Genomic DNA, 16,166 nt, shown 5'->3' on the forward strand with positions numbered 1-16,166 from the left:
CCCTCCCCTCCCCTCCCCTCCCCTCCTCTCCTCTCTTGCCTGTCCCCCCACAGTCTCCCAGGCCTGTGATACTGACCAGGTCCTCTCCCTGCTTCCAGCTACATCCTCTCCTCTGGGTCCCCGAGGTTGGACATTGCCCTGCTGAAGCCAGCATCTCCCCCATTGTAGGGAGGAGGCATCTAGCCACCTGCTTCGCTGTGTAGACACCTGGCTGCATCCTCCATCCCTCCCCGGCCCGCCAAGTCCCCTCGAGCCTCCTCCTCCGCCCGTTTCAGACCCGGGTCCTCTTCTCTGTTCTCACCACCACAGCCCACCACAACTCTCACTGCCCCCCACGCCATGCCCCCACCTCCAGCCTCACCATGGATGTCCAGGGCCCTCCAGCTGCTGAGCCATTACTCATGTCCTCCCGCACCCAGAAGGGGTCCTCTACCTGGACTCACCGGAGATTATTACCCTTTGCCCTTCAAGCCTCGCTCAATCATCTTCTCCAAAAAACCTCTAACTGTTTTGGCTGAGAGGTATCACCCCACCCTCAGCACAAGCAGCCCCCAGGCCTGTAAATGCAGGGGATAGCGAAAGAATGAGTGCCCAGCCCCTAAGCAACTTCACAAGGTGGCCATGGTGACGAAGCTGGCCCAGCCCACCACCAAGAGGACCCCAGGCTAACTGGGCCCACGGGGAGGCAGGGGCAGGTTTGCTCCAGGCCTCACTCCTCCCTGGAGCTGGGCACAGACTTTCTGCCTCCTCGTTCTGCTGGGTTTGCAGGGTCGCGTTCCTTAGGCGGGGGCCCTCCAGATAAACTCCTTAGCGCTCACCGACAGGAAGCATCCTTCATGTCTCTTTTTGCCTTGACTTCTGGAAGCTGAAGCCTGTTTGAGTTCAACGGGTTGAGCTTCCTTTAGCCTGGCTTCTGTGTGTGATCACCCCATACCCTGCCAAATGCACGCTTCATTACCCAGTTCTTATTTGCTACCCTCGTAAAAGGTTTTATTGCCTTTTATTGTAAGTTCCTGACATGCTTTTTGGAAGGAACTGTATCCTCGATCCCTCCCCTGCTCACGCCAAGTCCCGCCCCTGCCCACACCAAATGTATACAGAGTCACTTTTTTAGGACAAAGTATAATGCTATTCAGCTTACTCCGAAATCCATTTAAAACTCAAGTTTACGACAACCTCAAAGTCAAGGAAACACAGACTCACTGGGCCCCTGATCCTGTGCTGGGCGCTTCCAAGTCCTTTATCTCATGTGATCCTCAGAGCGCTGCAAGATAAGAAGATGTTATTATACCCACTTGCTGATGAGGAAACTGAGGCTCCAAGGGGCGCAGCACCTTGCCTGAGGCAGCTGCTCAGCAAGGAGCGGGTAGGATCTCCTCCTCGTTGTTTTTCCAGCATGGCGTCCCTCTTCTCTGCCTGTCCAAAAGCAGAGTGAGCTGCACAGAGCAGATGTGCCTCCGTGATTGGCCTTGGCTGCACCTGGTATTTGTTTCTAGATAGTTACACACATATGCATCCTGGATTTTCTGCCTTCCCTGTATAAAGCGGCCTTTTTCCTGTGTCCCTGGGGGAAAAGCTTTTTTTTTTTTTTTTTTTTTTGAGACAGAGTTGCTCTGTCACTCAGGCTGGAGTGCAGTGGCACAATCTCAGCTCCCAGCAGCCTCTGCACCCCAGATTCAAGCAATTCACTTGCCTCAGCCACCTGGGTAGGTGGATGACAGGCACGCATCACCACGCTCAGCTAATTTTTGTATTTTTAGTAGAGACAGGATTTCACCGTGTTGGCCAGGCTGGTGTGTTTTTATGTCAAGGTATCTGGCCTTTGTGACATGAGTTAGATATATTTTTCCTAGGTTGGCTTTTTTTTTTTTTTTTTTTTTTTTTTTTTCTGAGCAATACTGTCTCAGTCTGTCACCCAGGCAGGGGTGCAGTGGCGTGATCTTGGCCCACTGCAACCTCCGCCTCTGAGATTCAAGCCATTCTCCTGCCTCAGCCTACCACGTAGCTGGGATCGCAAGCACATGCCAGCATGCCCAGATAATTTTTTCTTTTCTTTTCTTTGTTTGTATTTTTAATAAAGATGGGGTTTCGCCACGTTGACCTCAAACTCCTGACCTCAAGTGATCCGCCTGCCTCGGCCTCCCAAAGTGCTGGGATTGCAGGCGTGTGCCGCCGTGCCCGGCCTAGGCTGGCTTTTGACTTCGTTCCAAGACTTTCTGCCTTGCAGATGTTTTGGGGGTTTATATGGTTGGATCAGACCTCTCTTTTCTGGCTTCTGAATTATGAACCATAGGTGCAAAAGCCTACCCCTCTCTAAGGCTAGAAAGGAATGTTTCCACATTTTCTTCTAAGATTTTTATGGTTTTCTTAACATGTAAAATCTTTGATCCTTTTGGAATTTTTCCCGGTTGATGCTAAGGCGTGGATCTAATTTCATTTTTTCATGGTAACTCGTGGTTACAACACATCTCCCCCTACCATTCCCAGAGGCTCAGGTGTGGGAGCACTGTGGAGGGAGCCAGATGGTGGTTGGGGGAGACGCGTTACCACATGGAAGGCACTGTTGGGTTCGGGCCTTTGTCTTAGGAACAAGACAGCAAGGAGGGAGTTTCAGGATCAGATCTGCATTTCGAGAAACGTGACTCTGGCCCCAGAATGGGAGACCAGGGTGGTGATAGGGCATCATACCTGATGCCACCTCTGATCCCAGGTACATCTACCTCCTGGGTCACCAGCCCTCTCTCCCACAGTACTTCTGGGCTAATTCCTAGGAATCTTGATAGCCACATGGAAGCCTCTTCCACAGGCTGGCCTCAGGACTCCACCACCTCCTCTCCTCCGATAGGCATGGCCTCCCCCGACCACAACGTCTCCCTCCCGAGGTCTTGCCCAATATAAATGCAGCATGCACAAATTCTCAGTTCACAAATTCCAGCCCACTCCCACTCCCTGACTGCCACAACCCATCTGTCTCCAGCCTTCAGATCCATGGATCCCAGCCCCTCGCCCCTCACCCCTCACCCCTCAGCCCTCCAGCTGGAACCCCGACAGCTCTCCCATGCCACTTCCCTGCTCCTCCCTGCTCCCTCCTTCTCACTCCCCAAAAGCCCCACCCCAGACTGAAGCCAGCCGTCCACATGCTGCACTCCAGTACAGGCAGATCACCCCCGTCATCTCCCTTGGAATTCCAGATTACGGCCCCGGGGCCCTTTTTGCTGCCTGGCTGAGGCCACATTGTCCAGCCCATTCAGCCTCCCCCCGCTCCACCCCTCAACATCTGCACCATCATCACTGAGGCTGATGGCCTCACTTCCTACTTCACCGAAAGAGCTGGCACCATCAGAAGAGAACTTGCCCGAGCGCCACCTCCATGGCCACGTGCCTAGCAGCGCCGTGCACTCCTCCTCCTGCGGTCTCCGCAGAGGCACTGTCCAGGCCCCCTCTGTGCCAGCGTCAGAGCCAGCCCCTCTCACTCCCCTCTTGCTGCAGGGATCTCCCCTCCTCCCCCACGCTGAATCCTCCCTCTCTGCTGGACCACTCCCATCCTACGAGCATGGTGCCATGTCTCTCATCCTAAAGAAATACCCGTCTCCAGGCCCCAGCCCCACAAAGCAATAGCTCTTTTGCTTCCCTTTGCAGCGGAGCTCCCCGAAAGCACCCACTGTCCGCATCCACCCCCTTCTCTCTGAAACTCTGAAACCCTCTCCCAGCAGCCCCGACTCCCATCACTTCCTGAACATGCCTGTGCGTGGCTGCGTCCAGTTCCTGGTCTCCTTACTCGACCCCTCAGCAGGGCCATCACTGTGTCCTGTGCTCAGGCGATCTCTCCCTCCTGAGGCACTTTCTCTACTTCACTTCCAGGACTTCCTTATCTTCTCTCCAACTTGTAGCAGTGCCACGTGTGCCAAGCTCCTGACCCCTTGAGCCAAGCCTGCCCCACCACTATCTCCCCACCTCTGTTGATGGTAGCCCCATCCTTTCAGCTGCTCAAGCCAAAACGGGGGAAATCCTCTTGGCTGTGCTGTCAGAATCAATCCAGAACCCAACCACATCCACCACTTCCACCACCACCACCAGCTGTGAGCCACCGTCCTCTCTCCCCGCAGCACGCAGTAGCCTCTGGGTTCTACCCCTGCCATCCAACACAGGGGATTTTTCAAACATGAGCCAGGCCACATCCTCTCTGTGCTCAAAACCCTGTCAGGGCTTCTGTCTCAGAGAAAAGACAAAGTCCTAAGAATGGCCAAGGCCCTACCCAATCGCCCCACCCCATCACCCCTCTGAAGCCACCTCCCACTCTCTGGCTGTGAGGAAAAGAGCATAGGTAGGGCAGGAATAGAAGGGGGTGTGCGGCTGAGGGGTGGCTTTGCCATCCGAGGAATGAGAGCGTGTTTCAGAGCTGTCGGGCAGGACCTGCTTGACAGGGCAAGTGTGACTAAAATCCAGGGGGACCGCGGATGGGTCTGGGCAATACAGAGGGGACAGTGGCCTGAATTGAAGGTGGGTCAGTTCCTCCGAGTTAAGCTGAGGGGCATGGGGAGGAAGACAGGGGGAGAGGCAGGTCCAGGTATGGCACAGGTGTGGACGCAGATGTGCACGGGGGAGGCGCGGGGGCGGGCAGGCTGAGGCTCAGGTACAGGCGCGGATGTACACATCCAGTGTTGGAGGGGCGATGGCCAACCTGTCCAGCAGCTTGTGTTTTCTTGGGAAAATAGGAATCCAGGTCGTTGGCTCACAGTGAGGAGTCAGCTCGATGGGATGTCCCGGTTGCCACCATCTTGCTCTGCTCTGCCCCTGCTCTAGACTTGGGGAAACCACTGTCCCCCACGTCATCATTGTTGGATAGGAGCACATCAGCGTTTCAAGCCGGAAATCCTTGTCGTCTCTCTCTCCCCCGTGCACCCTCCACCATGTAAACCCCGTCTCTCTTCTGACCCGCATCTCCTGACTCTCGGTTCTCCCCCTCGCCCACCAGCACCTGCAGGGGACACCTGGGCGCATCTCCAGGGGCACTCTTGCCCCTCCCCATCACTCCTCCATGCAGAACCCTTTGCTGACTCCCCTTTACCCTTAGAACCAAGCCCCCCAGACTGTGCCATGGAAACAAACCCTGGGCTTGGCTGGCCCTGCCCTCTCCAGCCCTCCCACAGCTGCCTCGGCCTCCACTTCTCCTGGCTCCTCAGAAGCCCATGATCTTGGCACGTTCTGATTTTTTCATCTCTGCAACACTCCCCTCTCCTCTTTTCTCACCCTCGGGACCCGGCCCAGGCTGGGTCAGAGCCCTTGTGCTGTGCTTAGAGCTTCCTGGCCTTCTCCCTGTGTAGCTGTCCTCGTAAGGATCTGTCTGCTTCATCGGCATTCGTGAGCCCGGGGTCTTACGTCTTGCACTCACCCCTGGTCCCATTAGCTGCCCCCATGGCTCCCGGCTCATAGTTGTGACGAGCAAATCGTGCCGGCCGCTGACTGCCGGGTGCTGCCTCCCGGTGCGGCCTCATTCTCGAGTGATGTTCGGGGTCTGTTTGGCAGTGGCTTAGTGCGCAGCGCCGAGGGGTGGTACAGCTGGGACACTCGCTCCATCCAGCATGCACTCGCTCTACCCCTAACCAATGACGTGGCCCCACGCAAGTCGCTGCTCAGCGAGCCTCTGTATTGCCAGCTGTCCAGTAGAGATGTTCATCAGACCTCTCACAAAAGATGGTTGGGAAAGTCAGATGCAGTAACAGGCATGCGACGGGCTTCGCAGGCTGTGAGGGGACGCCCCCGTGGGTACCATAGGCGTCCTCCGTGAGCCTTCATCTGGTAGACAAGCCCCAGCCCCGGCTCCAGCCCCTGCTACTCCTCATGCATTTCCAACTCGGGCTGGGCTGCAGGAATCCCTCCTTCAAAAAGCCTGTTCGGCCACACCCATTTGCCCTTACCCCCAGCATTCCCTCTGTCCAAAATGTTTACTCCCCTCGTCTCTCTACTCAGCAGAAACAAACCGTCCCCTCGGGAGCACCACAGCTCACTCTTCAAGTCGGAACAAGTTCTGATCCCTACTCAGTGCCAGAAACCAAAGCTGCCTGGCGACATAAACGCATGCACCCATGCCTGTGGGAATTGTCGCCACCAGCCCCTCCAAGGGAAACCTGCTCCTTCTGCTCTGCCCCCAGCTTCAGGCCTGATGCCTGATTTCGAGGCCAGGAGACAGCCACGGCAGCATCAAAGCCTCGCAGGGAGAGGTGGCCGGGAACCGTGCCGCGGACTGGCGAGGCGACTCTGCCTTGGGCGCTGACTGCGGCTTCTCTGCTTATGTTTTGCAGGTTTTCCAGTAAGTGTCCCGGACTGTGCCGCCTGCTTCTGAAAGATAAGATGTTTGGCTCTCTCTCTGTTGCAATGCCGTGAAAATGATTTTGGTTAGGGAGGTATGTCCTCAAAAAAATCGGTCCTATTAAAAAGCGGCCAGGCACGGTGGCTCACGCCTGTAATCCCAGCACTTTGGGAGGCCGAGGTGGGCGAATCATTTGAGGTCAGGAGTTCGAGACCAGCCAGGCCCACATGGTGAGACCCCCCCCCCATCTCTACTAAAAATAACAAAAATTAGCCAGGCATGATGGCAGGTGCTTGTAATCCCAGCTACTTGGGAAGCTGAGGCATGAAAATTCCTTGAACCCGGGAGGTAGACGTTATAGTGAGCTGAGATCATGCCACTGCACCCCAGCCTGGGCGACAGACAGAGCAAGACTTCGTCTCAAAAACAGAAACCAAAAATCACGTGTTTGGGGAACAAAATCAGTCCTCTACATGAATCATGTTATTTGTTAATCTGTGGATGAATGCAGACACAAAATTCCACAGGCTTGACCTGTCCCCTGGAACATTCTGGGACCATTTCCCTTGCAAGAGAGACAGTAGCACAAGCCTGGCTGTTCCGCGCCAAATCTTGGGCTTACCTTGGTGCACAGAGATGTTAGCACCATGCCCCTAGTTTTAAAATGCGCTATGGCAGTTGATGTTTCTAAATGCTAATGCCTCGGTGTCCCATGATTTGACAGAAAGGCCTGTCGAGTCAGGCAGTTGTCCGAGGAATAGGTCAGGCTTGATCGCTAGACCCTGGGGTTCATTTTTTCTTCCTTGCCAGAATGTGGATCAGACAGCTGAGACCTTGTGAGCACAGCTGGCTGGTGAGGCTGTTGCGTTGGGGCAGGAGGAAAACGTCACTGCATTTGTGCGGGGTGTGAAGGGTATGAGGGGAAGCTCTGGGCAGCCCCCTGAACATCTCCTGGCCAGCCAGAGGCAGCTTCGAACGCAGGGGATTGCAAGTGGCCCTAGAAACCCCATTCATTATTCAGGGCGCAAGATGTGCCTGCCTTTGATTCGTCTTGTCAGTTTTTCAAAGCCTGATAAATCCCAATTAATCCATTTAAGAAGCGCATAGACAGTCGGCCGGAGCCAAAATCAACCTTTTCAAGGAATTCCTTTGAGATGAGCCATTTTATTTTTTACTTCCATGTACCGTGATTCATTTCCTGATCAGTGCCCTTCGGAATCTGGGCTGCTCGGTGCATGCAGCCCCACCATGAGCCAAAAAGCAAGGCAGCAGAATTGTGTCCGTTTATTGGCCTCAAGCAACGTTCCGCTGCTGAGTTCTGCCTGGCTGTCTCAGGGAGGTCAGCGTGCGTGACCTTGCTGAAGGACCTAACGCCAGGGGCTATGGTGTGATTTTTGTTTTTTTTAACTTGGTGGTTAAAATATTAAATGTATTAAACAAATGCAGAAATTCTCAAGCTGCAACCTAGAAGGATCTGACCTGGGAGACGGGTGGCAAAGTGTGGCACAGCCAGGGTGGTCACTGCTCCAGGGACCCAAGGGGGCGGAGAAGCATCCAACCACAGTGAGCCTCCCTCCCATGTTCCCGGCTTCCAAAGCTGTCTTTCTCAGTTCACCCCATCCCAGTGGCAACTGAGAGGGAACAAGGCTCTCCTCTCTGCAGGCCCAGTTTAAGGAACATCTTCAGTTCCTGGTTGGGTCATGTGGCTGTGGCTCTACCCCCCGGAACCTGACATCCCCATATGCCCAGCCAGTGTGGGGAGGACACACATGGGACTATGCCCGGGGCCCCAGGAAGCCCCGAGGCGCCTCGTCCATCCCTTCAGCCTAGCCCTCCGAGGCAGGAAAGGGGTGCTCTGTCCCCAAGTCCCCAGAGCCCTTGAGTCCTCCCCCTACAGAGCGAGCCACCAACCAGCTGTCTCCGCTGCACACCACGAGACTCGGGGGCAGGTGGGGGGCCGGGCCCTGATTGAGTTCTAAGTGTTGCCATATGGTTTCTGCTGAAAGTCTCATTATTAATGACGTATTAATTACCACAGGGGCAATCAGGACGAGATGGCTACCCGGTAATTTGTCTTTTATTTTTTGTTCTCTTCACCCTTTTCTCTTAAGCCAATATTCTTTCCCTGAGCCTTGATTTAACTCTGTCTGCGCTCCTGCCTCCTCCTCTGCCCCTCCGCAGCCGTGGTCTCTCCGTGGAGGGGATCAGCCCGAGCTCCGGGGAGACAAAGGCTGCACAGATCTCCAGGGCTGCCCAGGAGGCAAAGCAGAGCGGCTTGGGTGGGGGTCTGGGCAGCACTGACGCCACCTAGCACTGCTTCTTCAGCAAGTCCAGCCAAGAGCCGATGGTCCAGCCCCACACTGTGGCCTGCTCCGCCGGACAGGCTGAGCCTCTTCTCAGTGGGCGGGGGACTCCCTGTCCCAGCCACCGCTCCTCGTCATCACGTAACAGGAGACCGGCTGGTTCCAGCTTGGCCTTGCGGTGTCACCCCTCGGCAGAGATCTTACAATTAACCCAAAAGTTAGCACATACTTGGAATAGCTGCGTCAGCGCAGCCCAGGCCGAGCACGCCCCGCGTCAGCAGCAGGACGCAGTGTGGCTGTGCCGCCCCCGGGTCCTGCGCAGGGCTTGAGGGCTGTGGTAGCAGCATCTTGAGGTCCTGGTACATCAGAAAGAGCGGGGAGAGCCCAGCAGAAGAAGGGATTGGCAGGCCCATCAAGGGAGGGGCGATTTGTTCTGTGCCTCCTGGGCAGGAAGACGCCAGGAGGGAAATGGTGGCTGGCGCAGGGGTCAGATCTGTGCAGTCAGGACGGCTGGTGATGGACAGGGGTGGCCCCTGGTCCTGCAGGAGATGCTGTCCCAGAAAGTGGAGAAGAAGAGTCCAGCCCCAGCACCAGGGAGCCTTGGCGTGGGGTCCACTCCACTTCCTCCTGGCTGGGTGACCTTAGAGAAGGTGCTCACCTTCTCTGAGCTTTAGTTTCCTGCTCTGCGAATGCAGAGACGAAGGCACAAGATTTGTCACAAACCCAGCCCTCCAGGACTCGGTGGTACCTCTGGGGAACACTGACGTCATGCCGCAGTGGCCCTGTGCTAGGCCGAGTAGTTTGGGATCTCCCCGGCGGTCAGGGCAGCTCCCCCGGCAGCAGGCAGCCTGGCCTCTCAGACTCTGCGTGAAGTAAGAATGAAATGTGAAAACCGGCTGTGACCAGCCCTCACCGCACTGGGGTTAGGGCCCTGCCACAGTCCCCAGCTGCTTCCTATTAGGCAGGGGTCAGGCTCCTATCTCCTGGGCACACCTGGGCCTTTGGGCATCCAGCGTCTTGGGGAAGCACAAGCTTAGGTTGGAAAATTCAGCCCTGCATCTTGGCATTCTTCACCGTACCAGCTCAGGAGGACCAGAGACTCACAGAACCACTCCTGGCATGACCCAGTTCCCTTTCACCCCAGGCTAGTCTATTCACAGGCCTGGAGGGGAGAGGGTGGGGGGACGGGTGAGCAACTTCCTCCCACTTTTTCCCCATTGCTTCCTCTGAGCAAACAGTGACCCAGTGGTCCGGTCCATTCCCCACTAGCCTCGAGCCTTGCAGAGGATGCTGCCTGCTGAACCGGGTAAGGGGCCAGCGGTTTTGTTCTCAGAGCAGCTGCCGGTGTGTGACTCCCACGGAGGCCTCTTCTCCCTCACCCCTTCCTCCCAGGAGCCTCCCAGGGGTGGGGTGGGCAGCCGGCCCTGTGGCTGACAGGTGGCAGGCTGGGTGTGGACTAGGTAGCTAGGCGTGGTTCTTATCTCTGTAGCTTACCTGCTGTGAAGCCTTGGGAAAGGAAAGCCCCTTGGTTTAGAGCACCCAGAACACGACTCAGGGCAAACCCGGGGCTGCTGTCCCTGGATCCATGACAGGACTGTCGGGGATTCAAGGTGAAGTTGAATGTGGGGGGACGGCGGGCTCGCTCACACCTGGGCCTGGCCTGGAGAAGGGGCGCTGTGAAGTTTGGGGCTGGGAATGGAGAGATGGAAGTGCCTGGAGCCCTGCGGGTGGCCCTCAGACTTGACACCGGGAGCTGTCTTGGAAGGAAGAGAGCTGGGGTCCAGCAAGCCCCCCTACCTCCTGTGTACAGGCAGCTCTGGCCGCCCTGCCCCTGGCCAATCACTGGGAAGCCTGAGCAGGCCGGGCCCAGTGAGGGGTGAGGGGACCCTGTCAACGTCTCCAGGAAGCTGGCATCACAGCCCACAATGGCCTTCTTCCTGAGGTCACCTGGCCCCATCTTACACGAAGACCCCCATTTCTACACAGAGGTAGGCGTCTTCCCGGGTGGGCTGGATTCAGGGCATTCAGGTCGCCAGCACCGGGACTGGGGCCATTCCTTCCGTGAGACCCTCAGGGTGGGGCGGACACCCGGCTCAGCTTCCCCTGCAGGAGGAAAGCAGCCCCCTGCGAGGAGGGGGAGGAACTTCTTCGGGCTCCTGGGTCCAGGTCTGAGCCGAAATCGCCATCTCTTGACCTGTGGAGGACAGAAGGGCTCTGCCCGGCTCTCAGCCTGGGATATATTTGTAGACGGCTCCGTGTGAGCATCCCAGAGGCTAGGGTGCAAAGGGCCTGGGGTGACTGCCCCGTGCAAAGGGCCTGGGCCTCCTCAGAGGCCCCTCATGTGCAGAGGATCAACGTGAGCTTTGAGTCAGACACCTGTGTGGACTCGGGCAGGTTACTTGATCTCTTGGGCCTGGGGAGATCACACCTGCAGAGCTGGGGTTAAATGAGTGTCAGACACAGTCCATGTCTAATGCCGTGTGTGGCAGCCCTTCCGTAAATATCACTGTCTTTCCTCACTGTTGAAACTCTCAAGGAAAGATGGATTTAAGAAATCATTCTATAATCCACTCAGCATAGATTTGCAATATTTGGAAAGAAAAACAACTTTGAGAATGGTCCGTTTTAGAAAAAGAAGGGGTTTTTTTTAGTAGCTTAGTAAACTTCAGGACCAGCCTCAAGGAGGACTCTCTCTCTCTCTCTCTCTCTCTCTCTCTCTCTCTCTCTCTCTCTCTGTGTGTGTGTGTGTGTCAGTGTTAGAACCTTATCACTTCCTAAGAGCAAGAATACAGTTTGGCAGGGGGCGATGGTGGAGACCATCAGCTGCTCTTCTGGGTTAACTCAGGCTGACTCCCTCAGCTGAAACCAGGTCCACATGTGGGCCGATGGGAGTGGCTGGAGGATACGTGGCACAGGAGCCACGCACAGATGCCCTGTCGGTGGCCTCCATGCACAGAGGTTGGGCTGTCCTCTCCGCTCCCAGGGATTCATTAACAGCCTCTTCTGATTACAACAAAAAGCATGTTTATTGTAAAACACGTGGACACTAGAGAAAAACACAAAGAAGGAACAAGCATTCCTCTCTAATTCTGCTCCTCAGATAAGTCCTCTCAAGATGGTGGTGGCGGGTCTAGCATTTCTTACCTGTGAGTTTGCTTTCATATGTATTGCTTTTAAAATAGAATCACAAGTGCCTTCTTAGCACGGTAGGCAGCACGTCAGTTTCATCATCTAAAGTTCAATTACATTGGACATCATTTTTGTACTTTTTTTTTCACTAAATATATCGTAAGACGTTTCCACGACATTAAAAATCCTTAGAGAATGTAATGACTACATAGTATTTGATCCTATGTATCATTTATTTAACTAGTCTCAAAGTTAAATTATTTATATTGATAATTTTTCACCCTTACAGTCAACATCCTGGGAATAAATACAGGCCTATTTCCATGATTATCTCCTTAGAATAAATAACTAAAAGTGGAGTTGCTGCGCCAAAGGGTTTGCACATGTTTAAGGCTTTTGATGTGTATTACCAAATTGCCCTCCAGGAGACTATTCTAATTTACGTTCCCACCAATGAATAAATGCTGCATATTTTCCCAAATGCTGGCCACCTGTGGGTATTGCACTTGTAAAACTATGCCAATATAAGTTTTAAAATATATGCATGTATGTATGAATATTGTTTTAATTTAGGGCATATTTTAAGTAGAAGTAGTCAGAGATTAAACTAGTTTTGATAAGGTTTGTATAATTCTGTCACCTGGTGGTAAAGATTGGAATTGCAGGCATAGTTTAAAGAGGAAATCACCCCTGTTTAAGAGCTTTTGGATCCCCCCAGGGGTCCAGGGACAGAAGACATCCTGGAATTAGCAGCATAGGGATAATTCTTAACTCAGAACATTTTGAATCAAAAGTTGAACCTGCAGAGGACCCCGAGTGCAGCGCTCTTGCACTTTGGGGTAGTAATCAGTATTTATGTTGATGATGTGATTTTGCCATCTTATAAATAGGAGGCTTGGCTCTGTTCAACGAATCTGGTGGGTGTCAGACCCTCTGCTGAGCACTGGGGTGGCACAAAGATGGATCAGGCCCAGTCACAGTCTTTGGAGAACAATGTAGGAAAGGAAACTTGCCATGGGATAGAAAGGAATGAATAATTAGAAGCTCAATGTGATCTTCCTGGAGGTATCTGGTTTATCACAAGCCCTTTTTCTTCTCTAAACTGTGGCTTCTGACTAAGATGAAACCACCTGTCACTCATGCAGGGCTTAATCTTGCCTAAACTTTAACTTTTACACAGAAAACGTTAGACTTTCTCATCATCTCCTAATGTCACAATGTTGGCTTTTCCTCTTCTTTGGGAGTTTGATGGTCCTAACTCTTAACATGAAGCTTCAGTGACTTTCTGGTTTGTTTTACATGTTCAGAAGGCTGTTTACATATTTCTTAGATATGGTGTGATGTGCTTAAGGATGTGATGAGAGTGTTGGTGGGGTGAAGGGACAGGCATAATTTGGGTTAAATAATCAGAAGACTCTTGAGGAAAATGGCATTTGAACTGCGATTTAAATGATGAAAAAGCTGCACAGATTTGGGGGGAGATCCCGCTAGAGGAAAAAGCAAGTTCATAGGGCATGAAGTTGAAGCAAGCTTTGTGTGTTCAGTACACTCACAGTGCGGCGGGAGCAGGAGTAGGTGAGCAGGTGACGGAGGGGAAGCCAAAGAGGTCTCCCAGAGCTGCACCAAGTAGAACCATGACAGAAGGTGAGGGCTGGGGGCTAGAACTTGACTCTGTTTATAGAAATCGTATCCCCAGAGATAGACTGCCACAGGGTCTGAGATGCCCCCCACTCCCGATGCTTCCTTTGGGAACAGAGTAGAAAAGACTGTGATCCTTCATCTCCCAAAGCCCTTCCAGTGTGCCAGGGAAGCAGATGCACGTATTTAGTGCTTGCTGGGTGCACACTCACGCATGCCGTCTCACCGTGGGAGGCTGGTGGTTTCAGCCCTACCTGACAGATGAGAAATCTGAGCTCAGAGGGTGACAGGACCTAGCTGAGACACCCAGCCTGCTTGTGTGCCAAAGCCTAGATTAGCACCCAGGCTGTGTGACCCCACTCCCTCCCACGGACCAGCCAGCCTCTCGAGCCATCTACAGTAGCAGGGCTGGGGCCAGGATGGTCTGCGTGTCAGCTAGAGAGTGTTTCTTGGACCACCCCAAGAAACAGGTACTTGGAGTGGAGGTTTGGTTTCTCCTGCTCACCCCAGTCTATATCCAGCCCCGCCACTCCCTCCCCAAATACTGTATTCCACCTCCGGTATCACAGTATTAGGATGCTTTCTGAAAAAAGAAAAACAAAAACGAAGTCTAACTGAAACCTACGAGCCCATTTCTTCCTGTCACTTCCTCTCCTATTCCTCATTTGTACCTCCGTGTCATAGCCCTTATTAGACATCAGGAAGAATTTCTCATTCTTCCCCTGGTGATGAGATGCCCAGTTCTGTGTCACTGTCCAGGGCACCCCTGCAGACGAGCAGCTGGACGGAGCAGGGAGTGCAGCCACACTTGCGGAATCTGAGGCTTGGCCTGGATGAAAACCTCCGGAATCAGATCAGTGCCGTGCTTCCCAGTTCAAATCACATTCCATCCCTAAAGATGAGTATTCGTGCCCATTCTGCAGATTGAGAAACGGAAGGGTAGAGTGAGTACACGGTGTCTCCAGACCTCACAGTGGCAAGCACGTGAGGCTGGCTTCCACCCCTGAAGACCCCCTAGGGCCCTGCCATTCCCACCATCTGCCATTCTACCTCGCTGACCTCTGGAATCCCCTGGATTCTCCCACCTCCAGAGGCCTGAGTTAATCCGGGCAAATCACTCAGCCTCGGCACGTCTCATTTCCCCATGCACAGCATGGAGCACAAGGTCTCCATCTGTCACGTGCGTGATTTGAGGGGAGGAGATGAGGTCCCCATAAGGACCTTGGAACCACACGTCCCACTCAGCAAGTGCTCCGAAGTCCCTGCCAATTTGGCCTCTGAGCTGCTTAAGCTGCTTTCTGGGCCTGTTGGGATACTGAGCGCAAAGGGAGGCCTGTCGCTCACTCATCCTGCCCACTGTCCCCCAGTTGAGCATGAAATTCTCCCTTAGAGATGTTTACAGTACAGTGGGTAGAGCTGTAATACGTGCAGATGGGGCTCGCCGCCCCACAGAGGAAGCAGAGGCTACTTCCACCTGGGACCTCAGGAGGCTACACAGAAGAAGGACGTTTGAGGTGTCCTGAGAGACGAGTAGGAGTTTGGCAGGAGGAAAGCATTCCACGCAGCACCATCACAGCACGGTGAGCCCTGCACGGAGGCATGAGGGGCAGGAGGAGAGATGTGGTGTCATATGCCAGGCACGGGGCAGGGAGACCAGGGAAGGTGATGCTGAGTGGCCCAGAGAGTGGAGAGCGCCCCTCACCCACCCAGCAGAAGCCCCTTAATAACTTGGACAGATTTGTGTATGGAAAAGGCCTCTGTAGGCCAGCCATGGTGGGTCATGCCTGTGATCCCAGTGTTTTGGGAGGCTAAGGCGGACAGACCATTTGAGGCTGGGAGTTCCGAGACCAGCCGACCAGCATGGTGACACCCCATCTCTACTAAAAATATAAAAATTAGACAAGCACGATGGCGGATGCCTGTAATCACAGCTACTTGGGTGGCTGAAACACAAGAATCACTTGAACCCAAGAGGCGAAGGTTGCAGTGAGCCGAGACGGCACCACTGTACTCCAGCCTCGGCAACAGAGCGAGATTGTCTCAAAAACAAAGCAAAACAACAACAAAGAAAAAAGGAGAGTTTTCGGCTGGGCAGTGGCTCACGCCTGGAAATCCACCACCGTGGGAGGCCAGGGCAGGAGGATCATTTGAGCCTGGAATTTCGAGACCAGCCTGGGCAATATGACAAAACTCCATCTCTCTCTCTCTCTCTCTCTCTCTCTCTCTCTTTTTTAAATGGAGTCTTGATTTGTCGCCCAGACGGGAGTGCAGTGACATGATCTCAGCTTCTTGGCTCACTGTAACCTTTGCCTCCCAGGTTCAAGTGATTCTCATGCCTCAGCCTCCCAAGTAGCTAGGATTACAAGCGCCAACCACCACACCTGGCTAACTTTTCGTATTTTTAGTAGAGACGAGATTTTGTCATGTTGCCCAGGCTGGTCTCAAACTCCTGAGCTCAGGCAATCCGTTCCCCGACTCAGCCTCCCAAAGTTCTAGGATTAGAGGCATGAGCTGCCATCCTGGCCAAAACTCCATCTCTTTTAAGAAATAAAATTTTAAATCAATTAATTATTAAAAAGTAGAAAAGGCCTCCCTGGCTACAGGGCAGAGACTAGAGGAGGGGGTACAGGTAGGAGGCGGTTGTACTAATTTGCTGGTGAAGCCTGAATGACCGAGAAACGAGAGCTGGCAGGCGCTGCAGGTCAGCTCTGAGCAGAACCAGAACTGCACACGCCGCACCTCCTAGGCCCCAGAGCGCCGTGTCCAAACCCCTCTGGAGTCAAGGG

The 16,166-nt window shown here is 53.9% G+C and overlaps 1 protein-coding gene across 1 annotated transcript in view; it reads left to right on the top strand.

Moving 5' to 3' along the window:
• COL23A1 (collagen type XXIII alpha 1 chain) overlaps positions 1-16,166 on the top strand; it is a 337,961-nt gene that overhangs the window by 279,068 nt on the left and 42,727 nt on the right. The window contains exons 4-5 of the mRNA XM_074390323.1: positions 62-65; positions 8,349-8,375. Coding sequence (XP_074246424.1) covers positions 62-65; positions 8,349-8,375 — 31 coding nt within the window. The remainder of the gene's footprint in view (positions 1-61; positions 66-8,348; positions 8,376-16,166) is intronic.

The sequence above is a fragment of the Saimiri boliviensis genome, chromosome 20, assembly GCF_048565385.1.
Source record: "Saimiri boliviensis isolate mSaiBol1 chromosome 20, mSaiBol1.pri, whole genome shotgun sequence".
NCBI lineage: Eukaryota > Metazoa > Chordata > Mammalia > Primates > Cebidae > Saimiri > Saimiri boliviensis.